Raw genomic sequence first — 16,862 nt, 5'->3', positions numbered from 1 at the left:
CGTATGCGCAAAGCCATTTCTTTGTCCGCTGGGAAAGAGAAAAGACGAGGCTAATCCAGTGTTACTTCTAGGATTAGCTATGCTATAATTAAGCACTAAAACACACGCTGAACACCTGAAAGGCTACCAAAACTTCATTGGATATTCTTCTCACATATTTACAAGAGAAAAACATGCCAACGGACATCGAAAAACTGAAAAAGAAACACATCGGAGACGTAAAACTTCCGTTCTAGAAAGTGACTGACAGTTTGTAAACAAACATGGCCGCCAGGTTTGCGTTGTTAAAAGCAGAAGATTTTGAGAGAATTTTGGCTGCCAGGTCGCTCCGTTGTGTGTAGTTGTCAATGTTGATTTTGAACGTAACTAAGTAAATTACATAGAGAAATGAATACTTAAGTATGAGTGAAAGATACTGTGGCGAGCGAGCATGGAAGAGGAGTCTGGAGACAGAGATTGTAGTTTTTCGGTCATTAGCCTGTGCTACTTGCTCTCAATAGCACTGCTTTATTAGCATTCACTAACACTACAGATGAATGCTACACCAGCTGTAGGTGACTTCACTGCTGCACTGACAGCGCTAACTTGCAGCTAAGCTAGTGTTGGCCTTCGCCAGCACTACTCATGAATGTTACACTGGCTGGAAGGTGATTGCACTGCCGCGCTGACAATGCCAACTCACGGGTAAGCTAGCGTTGGCCTTTGAGAATGCTGATATGAAGAGTGTGTATGTACGTATAACAACAACAACAACAATAATAATATTGGCTGGCTTTTTTCGTGGTATATCTGATATATTCCATTCAGCTCGCGTATACTGAACTCGTCTTCGACTCATTCAATATCATGCTAGCTGAATGGAATATATCTAATATACCATGAAAAAAAGCCAGCCAATATTATTTAAATACGTCACTCAGATCTGTGATGTATTTCGTATGAAAAATGTGAATTTTTCAACACGAGAAGGTAATCTTCATATCTTCAAGCCAACGTGTGATTTTCTTTTTGTTACATAGACACGTTCTCAAGCCCTGTGATGACCTGGCGACTTGTCCAGGGTGTACCCCGCCTTTTGCCCATAGTCAGCTGGGATAGGCTCCAGCCTGCCTGCGACCCTGTAGAAGGATAAAGCGGCTAGAGATAATGAGATGAGACACATTCTCAAATAAAAAGTCCCCAAATTTATCAAAACAATTCACTGATATCCTCACGAGTGACACACATATACATACATACATACATACATACATACATATATATATATATATATATATATATATATATATATATATATATATATATATATATAATCACTCAATGTCCTGGATGTAGTTCATATGAAAAACACGAGTAGCGTATTTCCACTCGTATAAAAAAAAAAACGTAGACGACTGCGAATGAACAATTATCTGTACAATTCAGTAAGACAAATCAAATCCTAAATGCTATTCAGTCATAGTTCCTGAAAACGTATTTAAGACAACAATGTGACAATGATGAAGCTTTTGGTGAAATGTTACGCAGTTGTTATGACGACATGCCAGGACTCGTGAAGACTGTGACTCAGATTTCAAAACAGGTTACATTACACTCAGTCCAATATCAAGTGGAGTACACCAAAAAGTAGTTTCAGTGTTTAGTAGAATCAATGACTATAGAAAATGTGGACAGGGACGCAACCACAAGTCTAGCACCCCTGCTGGCTGGCTGCAGTATAACATGTAGCACCGCCCATCCACCATGTGTTTCAATGATGAGGCCTCTATTTCATGTCACTTTTCCTCGTCTAAACTGTCTTTCCATCTCCAGTGTCTAATTCAAACAGTTAGTTTCCCCTATTCTGATATCTGCAAATTTTTTATTTTCACCCAGAAATTCATCTCATCTCATTATCTCTAGCCGCTTTATCCTGTTCCACAGGGTTGCAGGCAAGCTGGAGCCTATCCCAGCCGACTACGGGCGAAAGGCGGGGTACACCCTGGACAAGTCGCCAGGTCATACCCAGAAATTAGTTTTTTAAATCTTATTCTACTATATTTTAAGAAGGCATAGAAGACACTTGGGAATGAAGTGACTGATGTCCTCTGTAATGCACTGGGCCTTGGTGTTGGGAGAAGGCCTACCAAATGGATGGGTGTGCCTGACTTCAATTCTCATCTCTACTGTGCAGGCTCCGGATCCAAACTTGACAACACGGCAAAGGAATTTTGGTTTCATTTTTATTGAACAGAAAGGCACGGAGCCACGCCGTCCATGGTTTTTTTTGTTTTTTTTAACAGGTCATTGAGTTGAATAATAACACATCATCACCTCTTAAAGGCATAGTCCGTGATTTTGGAGAAACCAGCAAGAGTAAGCTAGATTTTGAAAATATCTAACTGAAAAATCTCATCTATTCCTTCCAAAGCCATTCCTCCAAAAATACTGACTATACTGCTGAAGGACAAGTCCATGAGAGAGCACGTGGGGAGAGGAGCGCACCACATCATTGTCATATCGAACTAACACCCCCCCACACACACACAAAAAAAAAAAAACAAAAAATACCACACCACAAACATAACTCCCTCAGCTGTTGCCATTGTTGAAAAGTCATATACCCATGTTCACTCTGATTTGACTTCTTGCTTTAGCTGTGTGCTGGTCTGAAGTTCCCACTGGTGAAGTTGGAGTTATGAATTACAGGTAGAGGTAGGTACAGACAGGTAGGTCATCCCAGGGCTCAACTTTAACAGTAGTCCGACTGTCCGGGACAACCAAATGTTTGGTCCGGACAAATCAAATCTGCCTGTCTAACAGAATGAACTGAATATTTGTTGAAAATCACCATTTTTATAGTAATTATTCAAGAGTCACATCAGTAAAGTTTCAACAAAACTAGTTCAATCCCCTCAGTGATCCGGCCGTGTTAGTTATTGTTTACGAAATTCCGGGGAAGCCGAGTACAGCGGGTGCGTGTGTGAAAATAACCACGTCGTAATATCCAATTATAGATTATTAGACTTTGAATTAATCGAAAATTAGAGAAATGGCGATCAAATACCTCAATAAAATACTTTTCTGTGGTGAATCTTTATCTCATTCATTCAGGACACTCCTTGTGTTTTTCTTTTGCATGGTTCACATTAACCATCACAAATGTCGGAAAATATTTTGCGGGAACTTTACAACAACAGTACCGAACTCGCAGTTTGTTTTTATTCATAACGTGATTCTGTCACCCTTCTCATGTCCAACTTGTTTTCTTTCGGTTTCATTCCGTCGAAAGAAAGCAAAAAAGACGACAATCCCAGCTCGTACACCTGCAGATCAGGTCATGGGTTATAACGACATATGCTCTATAATGGGGCATTGGACAGTTTTTGTTTATTGTTTTATAGTTTTACTGAAAAATTATAAATCATTAAAGCATCATGATTATCTTAACTATACCTGCTTTTTGTTAAACTTTGTTAATCACTTTCCTTTCACTGAACTCGTAAATACATAGTAATAAAAAGGTTATGGTCAGGACAAGTGAACCATCTTACTGCTTGTCTGACTGGATTAACAAGTTAAATGTCGAGCCCTGCATCCAATCATTTCTTTGGGACTGAATGAACGATTGAACGGGATTTTTTTTACTGCCCTGTGACTGCCACAGATGGCAGATTTTTTTTTCTTTTTATTATCGGAGAATTTGATTTATTCATTGCTATCAGGATGTAAAAAGAATACATAAAATCGTCTCTGAAAAAGAATTGCCTACTCTGCCTTTAAATATGTCAATTCATCTGTATTTATCTGAAAGGTGTGTTTTGAATGCACAAATAGACTGAACATATATCACCTACCCAACACATGAACAGACTAATTCATTACCAAATATATTATATATATATATATTCACATTTTGGAACTGAAATGGAATTAATTGGGATTGTGTGTACACAAAAGTATCCATTAAAAAGAAAAAGTTGTCACTGTTGCTGTGAAACACCCAAACTAATTCTTAAGAGAGACATTGCTATGGCATCCTTTTTTTTTTTTAAATCTTGCCAAAGGAACATTCCATGTCATTAGCACTGCATGTCAGTGGGTGACATGTTTATTGCTCTATTTTGCCCCCTAGTGGAATAACCAGGTTTTTTTTTTAATCTTTCAAATCAATCACCATCTGGAAGACTATTTTAATTTAGAACATCTCATCTCATTATCTCTAGCCGCTTTATCCTGTTCTACAGGGTCGCAGGCAAGCTGGAGCCTATCCCAGCTGACTACGGGCGAAAGGCGGGGTACACCCTGGACAAGTCGCCAGGTCATCACAGGGCTGACACATAGACAAAGACAACCATTCACACTCACATTCACACCTACGGTCAATTTAGAGCCACCAGTTAACCTAACCTGCATGTCTTTGGACTGTGGGGGAAACCGGAGCACCCGGAGGAAACCCACGCGGACACGGGGAGAACATCCAAACTCCGCACAGAAAGGCCCTCGCTGGCCACAGGGCTCGAACCCGGACCTTCTTGCTGTGAGGCGACAGCGCTAACCACTACACCACCGTGCTGCCCTAATTTAGAACATGTACACTAAATTCATTTAATATATTCATCGAGCTGGTCCTGGCCCTTTGGCTGTAGGTTTGATAGCCCTGGTCTAACTACAGAAGGAAATGCCACTCCTGAGTATTTTCGGTTTTCTAACCTGGTGAAGTACATGGTGGCATCCGTCTCAGACTCATGTGGCCTCAGGGCATCATAAACATACTTTAAATCCTCTAGATCTGACAGCTCAGGAATGCCACAGGACAACATCTGTAGACACACAGACACAAGCAGATTTAATCATGGAGAGAACATACATGAAAGCATGCACTTTACAAGAAATGCAAGTCACTTTAGGGAAAGTAAAGAAAATTCGTGTCAAACCCCAGCGGCACAAACTGAGCTAGTCAAGTGCAGATGGAAGAACGCTGATGATCTGATTTTTCGCTCACCAGGCCCAGCAGGTTGAGGAACAGATGTGCGTGTTTCCTGATGAGGTTGTATGCCTCACAACACAAATCCACAAAGTCATGAAAGCGACTCGAAGGCTTGTCACCCCCGTTAATCACGTATGCCATGTCAGACGTAAAAACGAAAGGAGCCCGGTCCCTGAACGACACAACATGGAACATGGAAATGCAACTCATAGAGAAAAGTAAATTCATGTTGATGGCTGTAAACGTAGAGTTTGTCAGAACTCTGTAAACTGGGGTACACAGACAGAGGTTTCCCCTCCCCATTCCTTGTCTCACCTTTTGATGTTCCCAAACATCTGCGCGTGGCCCAGGAATTTGCCGAAGTCAATGTGGAACATGTGGCCACTGCTCTTCAGCATGATGTTGTCGTTGTGGCGGTCGCAGATGCCCAGGATGTAGGTGGCCACGCAGCAGCCAGCACAGGAGTAGATGAAGTTCTCTACTGCCTGCAGAAAAATAACGACTGCGTTACTGGTGTAAAGACAGATTGAACACTCGCGGATCTGCGCTGGACTTGAACGTTTCTACGTGAAATAGTTTAAATCAAATGTGAAACCTGTTCTGCTTTTAACAGCAATATTGTAAATCTGCTCAGCAGCTCTGTACAGCTCATGTCGTGAGAAACGATCTGTTGAGTAATTGTAGTAAACCTTTAGTCGCAAAAAAAACCCGTGCATCATATTTACACCAAATGTGCGTTAATGATTTGTGTCATTCATTATTTCACTTGCACTGATCACACTCCGCTCTGCAGGACGTTGCCTTTGAGCTCTCAAGATACAAGGAAAACATTACATTACAGGCACTTAGCAGATGCTCTTATCCAGAGCAATGTACAACATAACTAGAGCAGCCTGGGGAGCAGTTGGGGGGGGTTAGCTGCCTTGCTCAAGGGCACTTCAGCCATTCCTGCTGGTCCAGGGAATCAAACCGGCGACCTTTTGGTCTCAAAGCTGCTTCTCTAACCATTAGGCCATGGCTTCCACCATGCATCAAAACTCTTCTCTGTCCTGGCACCTAGGCAGTGGAATGAATTTTCCCAAAAAGCTGAGTCAATGGATTGATTACTTACAATGCCTTGCATAAGTATTTGACCCCCTAAACTTTTCCATGGCACGGTGGTGTAGTGATCAGCACTGTCGCCTCACAGCAAGAAGGTTCTGGGTTCGAGCTTTCTCACAGTTCAAAGACATGCGGTTAGATTAATACAGGGCCTGAGGTTGGGCTGACGTGCCCTTGAGCAAGGCACCTAACCCACAACTGCTCCCCGGGCGCTGTAGCATAGCTGCCCACTGCTCTGGGTATATGTGTGTGCGCTGATTGCTCACTTGTGTGTGTGATCAGAGGTTAAATTTCACTGTGTGCTTAAGTGCATGTGTGACAAATAAAGGCTTCTTGGCTTGGTTTCTTCTTCACAATATGTAGTATTGTAACCTGAAATTTAAATGCAACTTAAAACTTAAATTTAATCAAAATTATATGACACTAAATCATCATCTTCTTCTTCTGGCTGCTCCCGATTAGGGGTCGCCACAGCGGATCTTTCGTCTCCATTGCTCCCTGTCTTCCGCATCCTTCTCTACCACATCTGCCACTTTCATGTCCTCTCTCACCACATCCATGCATCTCCTCTTTGGCCTTCCTCGTTTTCGTGTGCCTGGCAGCTCCATCCTCAACATTCTTCTTCCGACATGCTCTGCATCTCTTCTCAGGATGTGCCCATACCATCTCAGTCTCGTCTCTCTTGGCTTAATTCCCAAGCTCTCCACATGTGCTGTCCCTCTGATGTGCTCGTTCCTTATCCTGTCCAACCTCCCATCGCAAACCTTAACATCCTCAACTCCACCACCTCCGACTTTGCCTCCTGTCTCTTCGTTAAGGGTACGGTCTCCAATCCATACATCACGGCTGGTCTCACTACCGTCTTATACATCTTACCTTTCACTTTTGCTGGGACTTTCCTATCACAAATGACTCCTGAAATCCTTTTCCAACTGCTCCACCCTGCCTGCACTCTCTTTCTCACCTCACTATCGCAGCCCCCATTTTCCTGCACAGTTGACCCCAGGTACTTGAATTCACCAACTTTCTCTCCTCTCATTCATTCATCTCATTATCTCTAGCCGCTTTATCCTTCTACAGGGTCGCAGGCAAGCTGGAGCCTATCCCAGCTGACTACGGGCGAAAGGCGGGGTACACCCTGGACAAGTCGCCAGGTCATCACAGGGCTGACACATAGACACAGACAACCATTCACACCTACGGTCAATTTAGAGTCACCAGTTAACCGAACCTGCATGTCTTTGGACTGCGGGGGAAACCAGAGCACCCGGAGGAAACCCACGCGGACACGGGGAGAACATGCAAACTCCGCACAGAAAGGCCCTCGCCGGCCACGGGGCTCGAACCCGGACCTTCTTGCTGTGAGGCGACAGCGCTAACCACTACACCACCGCACCAACTTTCTTTACATCTAAAACTTAAATTTAATCAAAATTACAAGACACTAAATAGCCCATAATATCGCGCGTGTGCGGGATGGAGGTGTCATTTGCAAATAAAAATTTAAAAACTGTGACTGCATAAGTATAGCGAATATATCTAAACAAACAGCACCTGCTATAAAAAGATGGTGGGGTTTTTTTGCTGTTAATATTTCTGTTATTTTAATAATTCCTCCCCAAGAGGGGTTTCTTAATAGCGTTCTTGGACCTTAAGCGATTTTTATTTTTTTGAACTAGCATGAGGATGTGTATCTGCAGAGACTACACAGCACTTCTGTAAGTCACTGTATCAGGGAATCTGCTAAATGCCGTAAATGTAAATTCGTACAAGGATGAAAACTCTGGCTGCTCACTTTCTCATACTCGTCCTCAGTGGGGTTGTGTTTCTGCAGCCAGTCAGCCAGTGGGCGGTCCTTGAAGGACCCAGTGACCCCATGCTCTACTTGGATCTTTCTCAAGGTCTCAGCATTCGGGATCATCTCCACCATGCCTAGGATTAAGGAAAAAACATTTAGACAGACCTCACAAACTGTTCAGCCAAAGCCTAGACTACTCTACTGGTTGTGCAACATCCTGTTTGATCTGAAAACTAAAGCACACGTGCGCTGAAGAACAAAATCAGACTTCATGTCACAGATACATACCTCGGCTCCGACCGGTGGAGAAGCAACGGAAGATGACCATCCTCATGTCCAAGCCCTCCTGGATCCAGATTTTGTTCATGATGCGGATGATCTGCAGGGTGAGCATGTCCTGCCGCAGGTCATCTCCTGACTAAATACATTTAAACCATCAGATACAATTCTCGCACCTGCAGCAGCGCTAACAGATTTAGCAAATGAGTAAACACCTTAAAGATGACGTTGATATGGTCTCCCAGAGGGTCCAAGTTCTGGAACGAGAGCTTGAGTGGCACAGCGTTGGAGTTGAAATAGGAGCAAGACTGGAGGGAATGAAGAAGAGGTGGAAAAAGAGAGAAAATGTGAGTAGGAGGGGAGAGAGAGGGAGAAGATATTCAGTTTTCTTGATGTCGAGCCCTGAAGGGTTGCTGGACAACACAGAGAAACATAAAACACCTGTTTTCTTTGTTTATCAGCAGCATTTAGTTTTGGCAAAATATTCAGTAAAATATCTACACCATTTTGGAACTAAAATAATCTCATCACATTATCTCTAGCCGCTTTATCCTGTTCTACAGGGTCGCAGGCAAGCTGGAGCCTATCCCAGCTGACTACGGGCGAAAGGCGGGGTACAACCTGGACAAGTCGCCAGGTCATCACAGGGCTGACACATAGACACAGACAACCATTCACACTCACATTCACACCTACGGTCAATTTAGAGTCACCAGTTAACCTAACCTGCATGTCTTTGGACTGTGGGGGAAACTGGAGCACCCGGAGGAAACCCACACGGACACGGGGAGAACATGCAAACTCCGCACAGAAAGGCCCTCGCCGGCCACAGGGCTCGAACCCGGACCTTCTTGCTGTGAGGTGATAGCGCTAACCACTACACCACTGTGCCGCCCAACTAAAATAATATTTTCCTAAATGTATGCCCGGTCATGTTTTACTTACCATTTAACAACTTCCCATTATGAAAATTATTGCTGTCACCAATATTGAAGAGTTAAAAAATAGCAGCACGTTTACTTGCACACTCATAGCGGACACATTATGTAAAACTGACTTTTTCAGTGCTTGTGCACGTACATTTGGGGATCTAGAGTGCCTACCAACCCACAAACTCTGAAATAAGACACCCAAGTCAGTTTCTTCCAGGCTGCCTGTTTCAGAAAACATGTGCATCAACAAACCGTTCACTCTTTCTATGTCACAAGAGGAGCTCATTAGAATTACGCCGCCCCCTCATCTGAGCATCTCCACTCATGGCTTGGGAACTGCCTTTGCAAAATCAATATTCATGAGGAAGGCGCTACCTGATTGGCTGGTGGGGGGAGCAGTGGCTCTTCATCATTTAAAGGAACAGGCACTCAAATCGGCCGTTTTGAACAGGCCTGTTTGGACAGGGTGGGAAGGGAGCTGTGGTGCTTTATCCTTGTAGTAGTCACAGACATTTCATCAAGACCTCAGGGAATTGTCTCAACTTGTGGAAAAGGGACATGTCATCTTGAAGGATCGATCCAAATACTGCATCAGCAGTGCAACTAAATAAGTCATGAAAAGTTGTGACTGGACTATGTACCTGTATGTTAATGCCCTTAACTAGCAGGCCAGGGTTAAGGGGAAGGCGGCAGCTGCTGTTTATGGAGAAGAACTTCTTGACCTCGTCCAGTCCCTCTCTCAGGAGCGCCTAGAGCCAAACCCACAGGAACAACACTTACCAATCCCATTTTAGAGTCAACAACTTGAACAGTTTTACATCTGCTCAGGGTTCAATGACCAGTACAGGCGATACAGCTTGATAAACATGATGAAAACAAGGAGGAGGTTCTGACCTGTCTCGATGACGGCGAGGCATCTCGGACACGCTGTGCGACTTTCGCCAGGATGCTGATGAGCCAGCACTGGCGGTCAAACTCTTCACGGAGGCCTCGGCCTGAGCAGCAGAGCAACGCGGCTAGCAGGTGCTGATAGCGTACGCTGAACTGCGAGTCCTGCAGAGTATCCTTTAGCAACCTGTGCAGTACAAGTCAGTATTATGAGGCTAATCTGCATTACATTGCATGGCACTGTACAACACACTACACAACTATAACAATCTATATTGTGCACAATATCAGTGTTCTCCCCAGAGTGCTTTTGCATGTCAGGGCCGACACGCTTTAATTTCATGCCAACACACTTTAAATTTGCCAACACGCTATTTTTTTGCTCCGACCCTTGCTGAAAAATCACACCGGATTTCTACCTTGTGATGTTTGGGGCATATTTTGAAGGAAAATCTGCATTTTGGGCCGGTTTGTTACCATGATGCACTCGGGCAGACCGAAAATACCCCTGGGAAATCCCCAATCACAACAAACGCCCTCAATCACTTTGCTGCTGCACTGGTACCATGACGCTTCAGTGCACGGGTGAGCACCCTTGCAATGAGGTCACATTTACCATAGTAACCGTCGCTGCCTTATGTCTGGGGGACAAGCAAACTTTGTTTACACACTGTTCACATACTGAAGCCAAGTGAAGATGTCCGGCATCTGTTGCTCGAATAAATCTACAGCTAAAAAAGCTCTACTACCGGATTACTTGGATAATCCTAGTCAGAAAGAAGCAAAGGATAGATATACGCAGACATTAGTTCATTAACGGTTAAGATCCGTACAAAATTCCTTGAAACGACTGGAGTGACCGTGCAGATTTGTGGCCAAGTGTTAGCGTGTGTTGGTGGCGGTAGCCACAGGGTGACGTGATGTGTCTAGTGCAGTAGTGCTTAACATTTCTGCTTTCAACTGCTGCCACTGGCTAGCCAATTGGCGAATCAGGGAGCTGAGTGCGTAAGCCTACCTTTGCCAGTATACAGCCTCTCCATCATCAAGACTCCTGCAATGTCTTTTCGTGACAACGCACAGTAACTGGATACCTTACGGCTCCAGGCTAAGTTGCAGGGGCTCTCGGAGCAGCATGAGCCCCAGAGATGCAGTGTGCAGGCCCACCGGTGCGTGGACATGCCCTGGCACCCATCAATCATGCCCCAGCTATGAGGAAGTAGCGAAGGGGATGTCTACACGCTTCGGCGGATGAGAGAATAGAATCTCCAACGGCAAAGGGCGTAAGAAGGCAAATCAGCACCTCAACGGCCATGTAGACAAGGTGCTGAGCATGTCGCCTTAAGGGCAGATGAGGGTCACCCCAATGGGCAATATGCTCGGACCAGTTTAGCCAAGGTCAGCCCTCTGGTCCTACATATTCTGACTGCTGCATGCAGCTGCCACAGTGATATGCGTCTCTCTTGAGTCCACTCTGTGGTGCACCTGCTTGCAGGTCATGAGCATGGAAGAGGGCAGCCTGCTCACTAGCACGTCAAAGGTTAGCACCATCTGATGTGTGAAACCCTATACCCGCTACAGACATTGATGAGTGAGCATTAGCCCCGAAGAGTCCCAACACGGAAGAACAGTTAAAAAAAACTGCAAAAGCAAGAAAACTTTTGTGTAAAGACTTTCCTGATATCAGCTTTTGGAAACAAGAATGTTGCAAAAGCTAAAGCATTTACTCTCAAAGGACTCCTACCTGAACTGTGGGCTAGATTGTATTCCCGGCCCTCCATGTCTCAGCAACCACATCTACAGTAGTTACAGAGCTATTTGCACTCTATCATTAACACAGTGATGCTTATTATTGTTAAAACAATATCTGAAGTGTTATTATTTGTAAATTTTCCAGGGGCGGCCCCCCCCAGACTCCCTCAGTGAGAGGGGGGAAACCCCCCCATCATACTCTCCACCCTATGGGCCATGCAGGGTGGCCTGTGGCCACCCAAAAGTTAGGGCTTTATTTTAATCCTGGGGAGAACATTGCAATATGTAACACATAACTATCAGGCTCAGAGTCATGCTGGATCTCAAGCCTATCCTGGGAACACTAGGTGTGATGCAGTAACACTGGATGAGACACCGATTACCACTATACCATGCACAAATATTCACACACTCGTTCACACAACCGTTCACACACCCATTCACACCTAGGGGCAATTTAACATCCATAAACTGACACTACTGTGGATAACTATGTGATACAATACACATGAACAGTCTACAGTCGACAACAAAAAGATCCCGTTCAACACCTATACAATACAATACACTGTAGCACCCTTTGTAGCCTTTTCATACACAATATAGTGTATCTACAGCAGTTGAATCATCACGCGCCAGTGAGACAGACCTTAAGGATGTGTACAGCAGATGGCGCTACAGCTAACTGGGCGAATACACTGAAAGGTGTTGTTATGAATCTCAGATGTAGACTCAACACCATATGTACTGTGCTAGAGGCAACTCAATATGTTTTTTGTTTCAATAGAGTTTATTCATGTCGACCAAGACTGGCGATATGATACTGACCAGTGTGTGCGTGTGTGTGTGTATACAATATCTGATTTCACGGTATCTTAAAATCGCGTGCAAAACAGAAAGTGGACACACCAGAAAAGGCAGTGAGCGACACGGACGTCTCCGATGGCTCTGCGCAACAGGAAGCGCACCAGGGGACTGTCCAGGTAACACTCATACTTCAGCGCCTGATTAAGGGGGGAAAAAAAAAAAAGCTGAAAAAGACTGGCATCAACAGCTATAATAGATCACATACAGAACAAGGAAGACGTGTGTGTGTGTGTGTGTGTGTGTGTGTGTGTGTGTGTGTGTGTGTGTGAGAGAGAGAGAGAGAGCGAGAGAACAGCAAGTCCATGTTATACCTGCACCAGCTGTGGGAGAAAGTCCAGGAGCTCAGGGTCAGAGATGGACTCCATCCACTGGACAGCTGTGCGTCTGCACTCCTGATCTGGAAACCTAAACACACACAGAAAACACATTTGTGTCACAAAGTTTTACTTCGGCCTCAGTCCAACAGGCCAGAAAAATCTTAAAGAACAGCTGCTGGAGGAGTATCTATATGCATCCTAAAGGAAAATGAATTCTTTTTAAATACTTTATTCCACTTGGCAAGACAGCCAGTCAGACACACAGAAATAGAAAAAGGGGGGGAAAAATCTAAAAATAATGAACACAGCACACAGAAAGAAAGGTATCAGATGAGGATTTGAGGAAATCGGATACTGAATAATAAAGCATCAGTGTATAATGGGATGCATTAGAGTTGGTCATGTGGGCTTGACCGGATGCGAACAATGAGCAGGAAATGGAGCTCCTACGTGGCGTGCAGCAGTCCCAATGCATCCAGGTGGTTGGTACATGCCCACTGGCGCAGGAGGACGTAGATGTCAGGCAGACATGCCCACTCCCAGCTGGGGGCACTGGCGAGGATCAGTGGCAAGTGGCTACTCTCAGCGTGGCAGAAGTAACGCTTTTCCCACAGCAGACGCCTGTGCTCCGGAGTCAACCTGTCAAAACGCAGAGAGAGAGGTGACGACGTGCAGTCTTTAATGTATACCTTATTTAATGCCAACCAGTCAACTTGTACAACGTTACCAGTACACACATACTGTTAAGGTATGCAGAATTTTAAAAGTGAGCGAGAGAGAGAGAGGCAGAGCAGAATAATCTATCTAACGGTTTTATCTGACGCGAGAAAAGTGAGACGTTCAAGACACGCAACGTTGGCTTGCGTTGGCTTGTAAGGAGACATTTGAAACAAGATTTTTCAACACAAGTCAGTAATTCCTGTCACACACACAGACTGCAGATACACACTGAAAGTTTATGGTATGAATCCAACCACCTGCAACCTCTCATCTCCAAACCCACGACTCAGGATTTCTACACTTAAAGCCGTATATTATGAAGATATACATATTCATGTTCGTCATGTGATACAGGATGTGCCTCATAGAGTCATCATCATCATCATCATCACTTTCTCTCTGCTTACTCTACGTTCTCAGAGTCTCATAGATAATGCATCCTGTACTGGGTGTGCTGTTCATCTGAAGGAGGAATTTGTTTTCAGCACAAATAGCTGACCACTATTTAGTGGGGAGCTTACGTTCATTTCTGAATTCTTATTTATCTTTCACGCTTGGATGTTCTTCCAGTTGTTGCTTCACTGTGTAAATAGTTAAAACGACAAGAAAGAGAAGTTAAAAAGAAACAGAAACTGAAGTAAGAAGAAAACAAGACCGACAACAGAAATTTACTGTTTGCTCATCAATATTTATATTTAGTCTACTTTCTGTGCAAGATATATCAGTAAATTAAAAAAATCTGAAAGCCACATGATGTGTGATTGCACTCTAAGATATACAGTGTCTTGCAAAAGTATTCATCCCCCTTGGTGTTTGTGCTGTTTTGTCGCATTACAAGCTGGAATTAAAATGGATTTTTGGAGAGTTAGCACCATTTGATTTACACAACATGCCGACCACTTTAAAGGTGCACATTGTTGTTTTATTACGACACAAAATAAGAGCTGGTCCAACCATTCACTTCATAAGTCACATAATTATTTGATTAAGATCCAAATCAAAGTGTCACATGATCGGTCACATAATGTCTGCATAAATCAACCTGTTCTGGAAGGACCCTGACTCTGCAACATGACTAAGAAAGCAACATGAAAACCAAGGAGCACTCCAAACAGGTCAGAGACAAAGTTGTGAAGAAGTATAGATCAAGGTTGGGTTATAAAAAATATCCCAAACTTTGAATATCCCAGGGAGAACCATTAAATCCATTATAACAAAATGGAAAGGATATGGCACCACTACAAACCTGACAAGAGAAGGCTGCCCACCAAAACTCACAGACCGGGCAAGGAGGGCATTAATCAGAGATGAAACAAAGACACCAAAGATAACACTGAAGGAGCTGCAAAGATCCACAGCGGAGATGGGAGTATCTGTCCATAGGACCACTTGAAGTCGTACACCCCACAGAGCAGGGTTTTATGGAAGAGTGGCCAGAAAAAAAAAAAGCCATTGCTGAAGAAAACCTGTTTGGAGTTTGCCCAACAGCATGTGGCAGACTCCCTAAAAACATGGAAGAAGATTCTCTGATCAAATGAGACAAAAATTGAACTTTTTGGCCATCATGGAAAATGCCATGTGTGGCGCAAACCCAACACCCTGAGAACACCATCCCTACAGTGAAGCATGGTGGTGGCAGCATCAGGCTGTGGGGATGTTTTTCATCTGCAGGGACAGGAAAGCTGGTCAGGACTGAAGGAAAGATGGATGGCACTAAATACAGGGCAATTCTGGAGGAAAACCTGTTTGAGTCAGCCAGAGGTTTCAGAATGGGATGAAGGTTCATGCTCCAGCAGGACAATGACCCTAAACATACTGCTAAAGCTACACTGGAGTGATTTAAAGGGAAAAATTTAAATGTCTTGGAATGGCCTAATCAAAGCCCAGACCTCAATCCAATTGAGAATCTGTGGCATAACTTGAAGATTGCTGTACACCAATGCAACCCATCTAACTTGAAGGAGTTGGAGCAGTTTTGACTTGAGGAATGGGCAAAAATCCCAGTGGCTAAATGTGCTAAGCTAATAGAGACATACCCCAAGAGACTTGCAGCTGTAATTGCAGCAAAAGGTGGCTCTACAAAGTATTGACTTTGGGGGTGAATACCTATGCACACTCCAGAATCCTGTTTTCTCATCTTGTTTGTGTCACAAAAAAACAATTTTCATCTTTAAAGTGGTAGGCATGTTGTATAAATTAAATGGTGCTAACCCTCCAAAAATCCATTTTAATTTCAGCTTGTAATGCGACAAAACAGGACAAACACCAAGGGGGATGAATACTTTTGTAAGACACTGTAAAACTCTGAAGAGGTTCACGGCAAAAAACTGGAAACGCACCTGCAGCACACCCAAAGTTTCAGATTCATCATTCATATAAATTTATACTATCCTCTGCCCTCTCCACATACACACAAACATCTCCTCCACAAACGTGGCTATTTTTTGTTCATGATCTCATACGCATATAAATAGAGCTACGATTGTCACATGGTTTCTCTATGATGGTCTCTCCAACACTCACTCGAATTCAGAACACAATTCCAAGAGAACGTCCCGTGGGAACTCAAAACGGCTCAACGGCGAGTCATCGTGAGCTAAAAATTCCTTGTGGTCCATAAAAACACGGTCCCTTCATAGTCTACTATTGGCAATGTCCTCGAAATGTGCCAACGCAACCATCATTACTTGTTCTGCAGCATCACTGAACTACTTTTGACAATGTAAAGTAGTGATGGGTGTGGCTGAGCAAAAATATAAAGGCAACTCATGTATTTTTCAGTATCACTTCTCAAAGCCATGACCTTACTATTTAAAAGAAAATCGCTATCCTTTGTGTGATACTTTAAGCGTGGAAAACACTGCAGTCCAGGCTGTTCAAAAATTCAGGAACTGATGAAAAGTGTTGTGGGTTATTTTGGTTTTTTTTCCCTGAATATGGTTCAGTTTTTATTTATAAACTTATTACTTACCATAGAAATAATCAAATCAGATACCAGTAAAGGGTTCTAGATTATGCATGATGGTACACTTTTGTTTTTATTTATTTCCACAAAGTTTACTTTTTAGAAATCCTGGTGAATAAAAACTGGCATGTGGACTTCTTGAAGACTGTTTTGACCATGAAGGTTTGAGAAGCCCTGCTCCAAATAAAGCAATTCATTCTTTTTCCCCCAAGAATTAAGTTAAAACAAGCATCTGAGCAGAACACGGGGAAAGAACTGACCTTTGCTAGCTTCGATA

General features: G+C 43.6%; 1 protein-coding gene across 2 annotated transcripts in view; it reads right to left on the bottom strand.

The window, feature by feature from the left end:
• Nucleotides 1–16,862, bottom strand: part of pik3c2b (phosphatidylinositol-4-phosphate 3-kinase, catalytic subunit type 2 beta) — a 143,217-nt gene that overhangs the window by 26,702 nt on the left and 99,653 nt on the right. For both annotated transcript variants that reach the window (XM_060910318.1, XM_060910319.1), the window contains exons 16-26: nt 13,351–13,539; nt 12,895–12,988; nt 12,626–12,720; nt 9,974–10,154; nt 9,721–9,828; nt 8,363–8,455; nt 8,157–8,286; nt 7,866–8,002; nt 5,285–5,454; nt 4,985–5,141; nt 4,693–4,802 (exon numbers count right to left, since the gene is read on the bottom strand). In XM_060910318.1, coding sequence (XP_060766301.1) covers nt 4,693–4,802; nt 4,985–5,141; nt 5,285–5,454; nt 7,866–8,002; nt 8,157–8,286; nt 8,363–8,455; nt 9,721–9,828; nt 9,974–10,154; nt 12,626–12,720; nt 12,895–12,988; nt 13,351–13,539 — 1,464 coding nt within the window. The remainder of the gene's footprint in view (nt 1–4,692; nt 4,803–4,984; nt 5,142–5,284; nt 5,455–7,865; nt 8,003–8,156; nt 8,287–8,362; nt 8,456–9,720; nt 9,829–9,973; nt 10,155–12,625; nt 12,721–12,894; nt 12,989–13,350; nt 13,540–16,862) is intronic.

Source organism: Neoarius graeffei, chromosome 26, assembly GCF_027579695.1.
Source record: "Neoarius graeffei isolate fNeoGra1 chromosome 26, fNeoGra1.pri, whole genome shotgun sequence".
Lineage (NCBI taxonomy): Eukaryota > Metazoa > Chordata > Actinopteri > Siluriformes > Ariidae > Neoarius > Neoarius graeffei.
This window is presented reverse-complemented; position numbering and strand designations above follow the sequence as displayed.